This window comes from Canis lupus, chromosome X (assembly GCF_011100685.1).
Source record: "Canis lupus familiaris isolate Mischka breed German Shepherd chromosome X, alternate assembly UU_Cfam_GSD_1.0, whole genome shotgun sequence".
Classification (NCBI taxonomy): Eukaryota; Metazoa; Chordata; class Mammalia; order Carnivora; family Canidae; genus Canis; species Canis lupus.
Window position 1 is genome coordinate 123,901,611 of NC_049260.1, and position 12,434 is coordinate 123,914,044.

At 49.3% G+C, this 12,434-nt stretch overlaps 1 protein-coding gene across 1 annotated transcript in view; it reads right to left on the reverse strand.

The window, feature by feature from the left end:
* Positions 1–11,358, reverse strand: part of GAB3 (GRB2 associated binding protein 3) — a 43,926-nt gene extending 32,568 nt beyond the window's left edge. The window contains exon 1 of the mRNA XM_038588861.1: positions 11,261–11,358. Coding sequence (XP_038444789.1) covers positions 11,261–11,332 — 72 coding nt within the window. The 5' untranslated portion in view covers positions 11,333–11,358. The remainder of the gene's footprint in view (positions 1–11,260) is intronic.
* Positions 11,359–12,434: the final 1,076 nt, after the last annotated feature.

A 12,434-nucleotide genomic window follows, 5' to 3' on the forward strand; every position in this document is an offset into this window, starting at 1 on the left:
AGAACTTAAAAACAGGAGTAGCAATCAATGGGCTGAAAAGCAGAAAGTTTACAACTTATGCATAAATCAATGAGCTAAAAGCCTGACTTGAGCCAGTCTCTCAGAACACTGAGCAAAAGGACAGGATGATAGTAAGTATGAGAGAAAAGCTGGGACCTATCTGGAGAGCAGATCTACTCCCCTGATTCTGGGACAGGGACCACCAACCGTATTTCTCTTTCTGGTGGGCTCTGCTAATGGGAAACACTGGTGGAAGAGTGCAAGGCAGGTAAAAGGGCGATGAGACTCGCAGTAGCTCTCAGTATCCTTCCAATGGCAGGGAGACAGCACAGCCCCAGCTGCCAGCTTCCTCAGGTCCCCTCTGAGGCATTAGCAGCCTCTTTGGCAGGAGTCAGAGCAATAGATACATGGCTACGGGCTCCCCTCCCCTAAGCTCTTAGGTTATGGTCATGCCAAACTTCATCTTATGCCCCAGTTCCTTCAATAGTAGCTGCCTTCTGTAGTAACTAACATCAGAATGCCTCCTTTTTGATCTAGCCTTCTAGAGTATTCATTTGATCAAGATAAAAGAACAGTGCTAAACATGTATGCAACTCATAACAAAGCTTCAAAATACTGAGGCAAAAACTGGTAAAACTTCAAGGAGAAACAGACAAATCCACAATTATAGTCTGAGATTTCGACACCCCTCTTTCAACTGGTAAAACACAAAGACAGAAATCAACAAGGATGTGGAACTGAGCAACACTATCCACCAACTCGACCTCATTGATATTTATAGAACACTCCACCCAACAACATAATGCACATTCTTCTCAAGTACACACAGAACATTTACCAAGATAAACCGTATATCAGATCAAGCCTCAGCAAATTTACAAGGATTCAAATCATACAAAGTATGTTTTCTAACCACAATGAAATGAAATTAGAAAACAACAAAAATAAGTTTACAAGTTAAACACGCAAGTCACAGAAGAAATAACAAGGAAAACTAGAAAATATCTTGAAGTGAATGCAAAAAAAAAAAAACCCACAACATAGCAGGATTTCTGGAATGCCACTAATGCAGTGCCAAGGGGGAAATTCATAGCACTGAATGTCTATCTTAAAAAATAAGGTGTGGACACTGCAGAAAACAATATGGAGTTTCCTCCAAAAATTAGAAATAGAACCACCAAAAAAATTCTGATTTTCTTTTAATGATTTATCTATTTATTCATGAGGGACACAGTCTGAAAGAGAGAGGCAGAGACACAGGCAGAGGGAGAAGCAGGCTCCTCGCAGGGAGCCCGATGCAGGACTCGATCCCAGATCCTGGGATCACGACCTGAGCCAAAGGCAGGTGCCCAACTGCGGAACCACCCGGGCATCCCAAAAAATCTGGAACTACCATATGATCCAGCAATTCTACTTCTCGGTATTTTTTTAAGATTTTATTTATTTACTCATGAGCAACACAGAGAGAGAGTGGGGCAGAGACACAGGCAGAGGGAGGAGCAGGCCCCATGCAGGGAGCCCGATGTGGGACTCGATCCCAGGACCCCAGGATCATGCCCTGAGCCGAAGGCAGACGCTCAACCGCTGAGCCACCCAACTTCTGGGTGTTTGTATGAAGAAAATGAAAACCCCAATTTGAAAAGATGTATGAACCCCTATGTTCACTGCAGCATCATGGAAACAACCTAAGTGTCCACTGATCAACAAACGGATAAGAAACATGTGGTCACATACACAGCCATAAAAAAGGATAACAAATCTTGCTATTTGCAACAACAGGGATGGATCTAGAGGGTATTGCCTAAGTGAAATAAAGCATACAGAGAAAGACAAATACCCTATGGTTTCACTTATATGTGGAATCTAAAAAATAAGACAAATGAACAGACAAAAAGGCAGAAACAGAACCATAAATACACAGAACTGGTGGTTGCCAGAGGGGAGGGGGCTGGGGGCTGGGCAAAAAAGGTGAAAGGGGAGGGGGAGCTACAGGCTTCCAGCTGTGGGATGAGTAAGTCAGGGGATGGAAGGCGCAGCACCGGGATACAGTCGATGGCACCTAACAGCAGCGCGGGGGACAGGTGGGAGCTCCACCTGCGCTGAGCGTAGCATCGCCTATAGACGTGGCGCAGCACTGTTTACACCCGAAATTACTCTGACATTGTTATGCCGACTACAGTGCGACAACAACAACAGAAAAGAAAAAAAGGAACGTCTCAAGTCATGACCTCAGGTTCTACTGTCGGTGATCGGTGATCCGCAGAGAGCGTCCCGGCTGCTGGGCAGCCAACGCTCAGGGAAAGCAAACACAAAAGACCACACAGTCCACTGGCCCGTTTATAGATTATCAGAAAAGGCGGATCTAGAGATGGAAAGATCAGTTGCTGCCTGGGGCTGGGGAGGGAGTGAGCACCGACTGCAAACAGGCCAAGGCATCTTCTGAGAGGACAGAAATGGTTTAAACCTGGACTGTAGTAACGGTTGCACGACGACAGATTTACTAGAAATCATCCAACTACACACTTACAATGGGTGAACTCTATAGCGTGTGTGTGTGTGTGTGTGTGTGTGTGTGTGTGTGTGTACACCTCAATAAAGCTGTCTTTAAAAGCCACTGGAAAAAAAATAATAAAAATAAATAAATAAAAGCCACTGGGATGTGTGGGAATGCATTCTAAGGGTAGTAGGCCAAGCAAGACAAAACATAATCCTGGATCAAGCTAAATGTGTTGTCATGGCCGTGCTTACACCAGAGCTCCTCGGCTTAATGTGTGGCTAAGCACCCAGAGTGCTCTTGCAGCAGTTTGCCCGACCGAAGCACGGACTGAATGGTGGCTACATTCAATGAAGTTCAGGTACTAGGGGTTCCTAGTAAGAGGAGAATCGCAAAGGCATAGGCAGGTAGGAGGATGTCATGGGTCTCCCATGTGTGGTGTCTTCGCTCACCCATCTCCACCGTATCTCCTGAAAGACTATTTTAGGAAAGTTGGATGGATGAATGAAGTTTTGTGTTTTTTTTTTTTATTATTTATGATAGTCACACAGAGAGAGACAGAGAGGCAGAGACACAGGCAGAGGGAGAAGCAGGCTCCATGCACCGGGAGCCCGACATGGGATTCGATCCCGGGTCTCCAGGATCGTGCCCGGGGCCAAAGGCAGGCGCCAAACCGCTGCGCCACCCAGGGATCCCTGGATGAATGAAGTTTTGACCTAGTTCAACCTCAGAGTAGACCCACCGAGTTTATGGCAATCTCTCCGCTTCTCGAACGTGTAATTGGAACAACATCCCTGGCAACTGATCAAATCCCTACATCAGCCTTCTGGTCTGTGGAGTTGAGGACTTTGATAGCAGGAAGGGCAAGAATCACTGGCACTCCCCACACTCACTACCAGAATAGCCATCCAAAAGCAACTCCAGGGCAGCCCGGGTGGCTCAGCGGTTTAGCGCCTGCCTTCATCCCAGGGCGTGATCCTGGAATCCCGGGATCGAGTCCCACGTCGGGCTCCTGGTGCATGGAGCCTGCTTCTCCCTCTGCCTGGGTCTCTGCCTCTCTCTCTCTGTATCTATCATGAATAAATAAATAAATAAAATCTTTTTAAAAAAGCAACTCCACAGGCTTGGAGGAATCGCGGAGATGAGCCCCCAACAAAAATGTCAAAGAGGGATCCCTGGGTGGCGCAGCGGTTTGGCGTCTGCCTTTGGCCCGGGGCACGATCCTGGAGACCCGGGATCGAATCCCACGTCGGGCTCCCGGTGCATGGAGCCTGCTTCTCCCTCTGCCTGTGTCTCTGCCTCTCTGTCTCTCTCTGTGTGACTATCATGAATAAATAAATAAATAATTTTAAAAAAATGTCAAAGATACAGGGGAGGTGACTCTATCATATCACACCCCACTTGACATGCCTGTTCGGCCTCCTGGACAACGTATGATCATGAAATTCGCCCAGTGTTGATGCCAATTGCAGCTGCTCTCCTGGACACAGCCTCCTCACTAGATCAAATCAACACACCCCTGGCATCTGGTACACAGCTATCACTGGCAAACGCTTTTATCCCTCTATCAACTAGCAAGAATCAGAAATAGTTCATTTGGGGGGGCCTGGGTGGTTCAGTGGTTGAGCATCTGCCTTTGGCTCCGGTCGTGATCCCCAAGTCCTGGGATCGAGTCCCGCGGCAGGGACTTACCCCCTGTAAGTAGCCTGCTTCTTCCTCTGCCTCTCTCTCTACGTCTCTTATGGATAAATAAACAGAATCTTACAAAAAATGAAATAGTCCACTGTCAACTGACATGAACAATAGCACACCGTTTTTTTTAAGATTTTATTTATTTATTTATTCATGAAAGACACGCAGAGAAGAGAGAGAGGCAGAGACACAGGCAGAGAGAGAAGCAGGCTCCACGCAGGAAGCCCGATGTGGGACTCGATCCCGGGTCTCCAGGACCACACCCTGGGCTGAAGGTGGCACTAAACCACTGAGCCACCCAGGCTGCCCTAGCACACCTTTATGATTTTGCCCTAAAGCTATGAGAAGTCTGCTACTGTGCCATAACGTACTCCATGGAGATTGATTTCCTTGACATCTCACAGAGCACCACACTGGGACACTGCATTAATGACATCATGCCAAGTAGACCTGTTGAGCACAAAGCAGAGAGCACCTTTACTTAAGACGACACATGCCAGAAAGTCCAAGTTAACTCTCTAAGTTTCAGGGGCCTGACCCCTAAATGAAGTTTCTAGGGGCACAGTGATCTGGAGCAGGCTATCTTCTCCAATGTGGAGGAGAAGTTGCTGCATGTTTCATTAGTAGACAGGGACACTAAGACAGTCATTATAAACCTGTCCCTGGAGTGCCTGGCCAGCTCAGTCAGAAGAGCATGCAAGAAAAAAAAAATTAAAATTAAAAAATAAGAAAAGAAGAGCATGCAAGTCTTGATCCTGGGGCTTGTATCTTCGAGCCCCATGTGGAGGGTAAAAATTATTTTTTTTGGAGGGTAGAAATTACTAAAACATAAATAAATAACCGTTAAAAATACATATAAATAAATAAATACATCCTACATATTCAAGAAGGCAGAGAAAGCATTAGCATATTAAGGAGAGAGAGAGAGAAAAGATTTAACTTCTAGAGATGAAAAATATAAGGTCTGAAGTGAAAAACACACTGGATGGCATTAACAGCAGATTAGACGCTGCAGAAAAAAAGTAAGTAGAAAACTGAAGATACAACTATCCCTAAGAAATAACTTTAGACCCACAGATCCAAGAGGCTCAATGAACTCCAAGTACAAGAAACATGAAGAAAATAATACCAAGGCACATCATAATCAAATAACTTTAAACCAGTAATAACAGGTAGAAAAAAATATATATAAAGGAACAAAGGAACAATGCATATGAGAAAACAGTAATGCAACATCTTTAAAATTCAAATTTCAAATTCAAATTTCCCTTTCTTTCAAAGGGAAAGAAATTAAGCTAAAATTCTTTACCTACAAAAAATATCAATCAAGAATTGAGGCAAAAGAAAAAATAAAATACTACTAGTAGGGATTTTTTTTTGCTGAGTAGGGAGCCTGCTTCTCCTTCTTCCTGTGCCCCTGCCTCTGCTCATGCTCGCTCTCTCACATGCTCCCTCTCTCTCAAATAATAACTAAAATATTTTTTTGAAGATTTTTATTTTATTTATTCATGAGAGAGAGAGAGAGAGGCAGAGACCCAGGCCGAGGGAGAAGCAGGCCCCATGCAGGGAGCCCAACACGGGACTCGATCCCGGGACTCCAGGATCACACCCGGGGCCGAAGGTGGCACTAAACCACTAAGCCACTGGGGCTGCCCAATAAAATCTTTTTTAAAAATGATAAGGGACTATAACAAACAATTTTATCACAATTAGCTCAAGTACTTAAATGAACTAGAGAAAATCCTTGAAAGCCATTAACCACCAAAGCTTATTCGACAAGATATAAGTAATCTGAATAGTCCTATTAGCTGGTAAAAAGAGATCATGTTCATAGTTAATAACCATCCCACAAAGCAAAGTCCAGGCCCAGATGGTTTCACCAGTGTATTTTAGCAAACATTTAAGGAAAAGGGAATAGCAATAGTAGCCAATATCTTTCAGAACATTGGAAGGCGGGGAGACACTTCCGAAACGATCCTATGAGGTCAGCATTATGCTAATAGCAAAGCCAGACACAAATAGTACAAAAATGAAAACTACAGACCAATATCCCTCACGGACAAATGCACAAAAACCCTCAGCAAAATAAAAGTAGATTAAATCCTGCAACATATGAAAAAAATAATATATTACAACCAAGTGATATCCCAGGAGTTGAGGGCCAGCTCAGCATGCAAAAATCAACGGTTGGAATACTTTACCCCAGAAACAGACAAAGACAGAAAAAGCGTATCATTATTTCTGGAGATGCAGGAAAGGCATTTAATAAAATCCAATTCAAAAAAAATAAAATAAAATAAAATCCAATTCATAAAAGAAGTCTCAAAAATAAATAAATAAAAAAATAAGAAGTCTCAGCAAACCAGCAATATGAGGGAACTTCCCTGACTTGATAAAAGGCAACTACAAAAAGCCTACAGCTAGCACACTTAAAAGGTAAAAGACTAAAAAAGAAAAAAAAAAAAAAAAGGTAAAAGACTAAATGCTTTTGCCCTACAATCAGGGGAATCAAAGGCCGGGGCGTCTGCTCTCATCACCTCTAAGTAATATTGATAGTAAACTATAAACAAGCCTCCCAGAACTAAATAAATATGTGAGTTCAGCAAGGTTGCAGGATACGGGGTGAATATCTAGAAATCAATGGACAAACTGATTCTGAAACCGATATGCAAAGGCAAAGGACCTAGAATAGGCAAAAACAGCTCTGAAAAGAAAAACAAAGTTGGAGGGCCCAATCTGCCTGACTCCAAGAATTATCATAAAACTACTGCCATCAAAACAGCATAAAGCTGAACAAAGGAATCGGTGTAACAGACTAGAGAACACAGAATTGCATCTACCAATCACAGCCCATTCATCTTTAACAAAGTTGCAAAAGTAATTCAATGGAGTAAAGACAGTCTACCCAATAAGTGGTACTGGAACAAAAGGACTAAGGTCGCAAAACAAAAAAACAAAAAACAAAAAAAAAAACCCACAACATAAATCTCACACCTTTGACAAAATTTAACTCAAATGGATCATTGAGTAACTATAAAAACCAAAATCTTTCAGATCTAGGGCTAGGCAAAGAATTCTAAGGTTGTTTTTTTTTTTAATGTTTTATGTATTTGGCAGAGAGCACAAGCAGGGGGACAGAGGGAGAGGGAGAAGGAGAAGCAGGCTCCCCCGCTGAGCAGGGAGCCCCATGTGGGGCGGGCTTGATCCCAGGGCCCTGAGATCGTGACCTGAGCCGAAGTCAGATGCTGAACCCACTGAGCCACCCAGGTGACCCTGAGTTCTTAGACTTAACATTAAAAGCACAATCCATAAGGGAACGTTTGATAAACTGGATGTAATTAAAACTTCAAACTCCTTGTCCTACAAAGATACTGTAAAGAGAATGAAGGAGCACCTGGGTGGTTCAGTGGGTTAAGTGTCCGACTCTTGATTTTGGGTCAGGTCATGATCCCAGCGTCGTGAGGTCAAGCCCTGCATCAGGCTCTGTGCTCAGTGAGGAGTCAGCTTGTCCCTCTCCCTCTGCTCCTCCCGTCTCTCTCCCTCTTTCCCAAATAAATACATTAAAATAAAATCTTGGGGGACGCCTGGGTGGCTTAGTGGTTGAGCGTCTGCCTTTGGCTCAGGACATGATCCTGGAGTCTGGGGATTGAGTCCTGTGTTGGGCTCCCTGCATGGAGCCTGCTTCTCCCTCTGCCTGGGTCTCTGCCTCTTTCTCTCTGGGTCTTTCATGAATAAATAAATAAAATATTTTTTAAAAAATAAAATAAAACCTTGGGATCCCTGGGTGGCTCCATCATTAAGCGCGTGCCTTCAGCCCAGGGCATATCCTGGAGTCCCAGGATCGAGTCCCATGTCAGGCTCCCTGCATGGAGCCTGCTTGTCTCTCTGCCTGTGTCTCTGCCTCGCTCTCTGTCTCTCATGAATAAATAAATAAAATCTTTTTAAAAAATATTTAAGAAAACCTAAATGTGATAATACAAGTCCTCAGTGTAATGCATGGGATATATAGACCATTCAATACATGTGAATTATTATCCTCTATTATCATTGCTGTTACAGGACTCTTTAAAATTGAGAAAGTAAAAAGGCAAATGTGCATTAATAGAAAAAGCGTTAAACTACGTCACTTCAATTACAGAAATATTAGGTAGTGGTCTAAAAGAATGAAGTAGGGTAGCCCCGGTGGCCTAGTGGGTTAGCCTCTCTCTCTCTCTCTGTGTCTGTCATGAATAAATAAATAAATAAATAAATAAATAAATAAATAAATAAATAAATAAATAAATTACTTTAATAAAAATAAAAATAAAAATAAAAGAATGAAGTAAATCAATCTGCATTAATCTGGAAAGATGTCCAGAATCATTGTGAAAAAGGCAAACTGCAGGACACTTGTAGAGTATGATCTCATTTGTGTAAAAATAAAATCGCTATGTTTTGAAGAAATTTTTCTACAATGATACTCACCAAACTGCTAACAGTTGTTATCCCTAGGGAGGGGAGTGGTGTGAGGAGGAGTTCAGAGAAACGGGGGCTCTCGCTTCTTATTCTACTTATTCCTAGATTGTCTGAATTTTTACCAGGATCTATAACAATATTTTTGATACACACAACACAAAACAAAAGCATCAACTGTCTGTTAAAAGACTGGGGCGGGGGATCCCTGAGTGGCTCAGCGGTGTGGAGCCTGCCTTTGGCCCAGGGCGTGATCCTGGGGACCCTGGATTGAGTCCCACGTCGGGCTCCCAGTGCATGGAGCCTGCTTCTCCCTCTGCCTGGGTCTCTGCCTCTCTCTCTCTCTCTCTCTCTCTGTCTATCATAAATAAATAAATAAAATCTTTTAAAAAATAAAAAATAAATAAAAGAGTGGGGCGATAAAAATAACCTGATTGCCTTGGCTCAGGGATTCAAGAGGATGGAGCAGGAGCTTACCTTGGACTGAAATATTAACCTAAAAATAGACTCCGCTTGCGCTTGTAACTTAACCAACACGAGCCGGGCTGCTAGCTGGCCCGGGGCCCCAGGACGGAGTCGTCGCCTGCCTGTGCCACTAAGCACCTTGGTTACGTGCTCGGGTTCTAGACGGCAGCCCGTGGACCTCCGGGAAACGGGGATCGATCGCTTTTTGTCTGTGTAGCCCCGTGACACGAGGCTGGACTCAGAGTTGATGCTCGGCTGAAATCAAGAACGACGACCCCTGGCAATATGGGAATTGAAGGTGGCTGTGTAGACGCGGCCGGCCGGGCCCCGTTGGCTTGACTCACGATCGCCACCTAGTGGCAGCAGGGATTCCTGCCGGAGCCGGAGCCGGAGCCGGAGCCGGAGCCCGGCCAGGCGTGTTCTGGGGTGCCCTGCACAGAACACCGCCGCCGCCAAGGGAGCGCGAGCGTCAGAGAAAGGGCACAGCCATGGGGTCACGGTCTACGCCTTCGGGGGCCGCTAGGCTACGTCGACGTGCTGCTGCGTGTTACGTGTCCAGCCGCCCCCCGCGCCCACCAGCTGCTCAAAGTCCACACTCGCTACACCTGATTCGGCCAAAGGCAATGACCACATGTGGTTGTAGGTCTACACCGGATGCTTTGCCAGAATTGATGAAACCCTCCTAATCTTTCCTAAGCCCGTCTGCTCGGGGCAAGATAGAAAACAAGAGCAGAAAACTTCTTGGGAGTGCGTGTCAGTCTGAAAATACCTGGTGAGCCCTGTGACAAGGGCTTGGCTGCCCGTGCGGGGCTCAGGGGACAGGTTTTCTTGTCCTGCGTCCCTTGAGCACCATCGAGTCCTCCAAGTAGGTTTACTGCTAGGGAAGCAGCTGAGTGACAACAGTGGGAGAAATGCTGTAGCTTGTGTTTGGGGACAGGGGACTGAAAGCCAGTAGTGAATCGACATGCTGGCGGCTCAGGTGAGCAAAATGTTGCTCGGGCGAGGGTCGCGTGGGTGGCTCCGTGGGTTGAGCATGTGAGTCTTGATCTTGGAGTCGTGAGTGCCACGCCCCTATGGGGTCTAGAGAAAACTTCAAAATACTAAGTTAAAAATGAAGAAAAAGGGGTCCCTGGGTGGGTCAGTGGTTTAGCACCTGCCTTGGGTCCAGGTCGTGACCCGGGGTCCCGGGATTGGATCCTGCGTCGGGCTCTCTGCGTGGAGCCTGCCTCTCCCACTGCCTGTGTCTCTGCCTCTCTCTGTCTCTTTCTGTATTTCATGAATAAATAAATAAAATGTTTTTTAAAAATCAGGGAAAAAAAAGCAATCAACAAGTACAGCTTTGAAAAGCTTTGCAAAATGCCGCTCAGCAGAGCAAACAACACAACGTTCTCAGGGCTGCTGGCGCAGGCCGCTGCCTGGTTCACGGGGAAGGGGCCAGTGGCCGAGGAAGTTCCTGCTCTCACATGGGTCCCGTCACCCCTCGTGGCGGGATTCACTCCCGATTCAAGTGTTTCCCGTTTGGCGTCCTCGGGTGGCACACGGTGCGTGCAGGGAGCGCGAGCTGGACGCGGGCCCCGGGCTGGGGGCGCTCGCTGCGGCCCCGCGCGTTGGTGGCCGGGCTGTGGGGGCGGCGCGGGCGGGACCCGGGAGCAGCCGCAGCCCCGTGTGTGTGTGTGTGTGTGTGTGTGTGTGTGTGTGCGCGAGTCCCCGCGGGAGCGCGCTCAGCGACCCGGCCCCGCCACCGCGGAGGACAGCGGGCCACCGGGCGGGCGCAGCGCGTGCGGCTCGGCGCGGGACGCCCCGGGGGCCGCGCCCTCCCTCCCGAGCGCCGGGGCCGGGGCCGCCGCAGTCCGGGGTGCAGCGGCCGCTGCCAGAGCGCGGTGTCAGCGGAAAGAGCCGGGGAGCGACGGCGGAGGAACCGGAGGCCGCCGCGGAAGGCTCGGGGCCGCGCGCGCCCGTGACAGCCGCGCCGGGGCGCCCCGGGGGTGCCGAGCCCCGCCGCCCCGGCCCCGCGCCCTCCCCGGCGCCCTCCCCGCCCGGCCGCCCGCGCCGGCCTCCGGCCCCCGAGCGCGACGCGTCCCCGCCAGCCCCCCGCCCGCGGCGGCCCGGCCCGACGTGCGAGCCCGCGGCGCGCGGCCCCGGGGCGCCCCCACTCACGTAGCGCTGCAGCTTCCTCTCGGGGGGCGACTTGACGAGCCAGCCCGTGCACACGGCGTCGCCCGCACTCATCGTGGCCGCCGCCGCCGCTTCCTCCAGCTGGGTCGCCGCGGCAGGAGGAAGTCGGCCGGGGATGCCGGCGGGGCGGGCCCAGCGCCGCCCGCCCCGGCACCGCCCCGGCCCCCGCCGCGACCCCCGCCCCCGGCCCCCGCGGCTCCCCGGCGGGGACGGCGCCACCGCCCGCCGCCCGGACGGCGCGGGGGAGCGCGCGGCCGCGGGAGCCCGGGCGCGGGCCGCACCTGCGAGGCGCCCGGGGCGGCGGGAGGAGGCGGGCGGCCCGCGCCCCGCCAGCGTTTTCGCGGATCGACTCTCCCCCCCCCCCCCGCCGATCCTGCGGTCCGCGCGGCTCAGATGGGCCCCGGAACCCGGGGCACCCCAGCCCCAAAGCTCGCAAGCCGCCAGCGAAGCCCCGGGCGCCGGGGTCTCCCGGGATGGGCGCAGACACCCCGGGAAATGGGCCTCAGCATTGGCCCCACTGTCCGAACCCACACTTTGTCAACAGACGAGCGCGCGTGATCACCGCGACCGTGGGCACCCGCGAAGCGCACGTACCTGGCCCTTGCTCCCCGCGCCACCACCCTGGCCCGCAGCGCCCGGGCCCCTCCTGCGCTGCCCCTCCCGTGAAAGTGACGCTACACTGCGTGTTATTCTGTATGTTGGCAAATCGAACACCAATAAAAATGAATTAAAAAAATAAAGTGACACTACGAAAAAAGACTTCTTGGCCTCCTACCCTACATTCGAAATTTCGAGAAAGACACAACTCCCTTGTAGGGCAGCAATCCTCTGCTCTCATAGGATCGCTCACGCTTTCGTGGAGGAAACAGAATGTGCTAGAAGTGTCTCAACAAAAATGGGACTTAAGTTTCGAATGCAGGTGCTCACAAAATCATTGGGTGCTGGAGCGGGGGGCCCAGGGCTACCCCCAGCCTGGGCTCCAAGGCCACATCACCCAGACGCTATGACTTCGGCCAAGCTGGCCTCCAGCTACCGCGGCAGTGCACGGCTCAGAGCCCACTCGGCCCTGAACACCACCACCAGCCCCCGCTTGCCTGCGGCTTCCCTCCCCTCCCTCTAGGGTATCACATTAGCCACACCTAATTCACAACCAGAG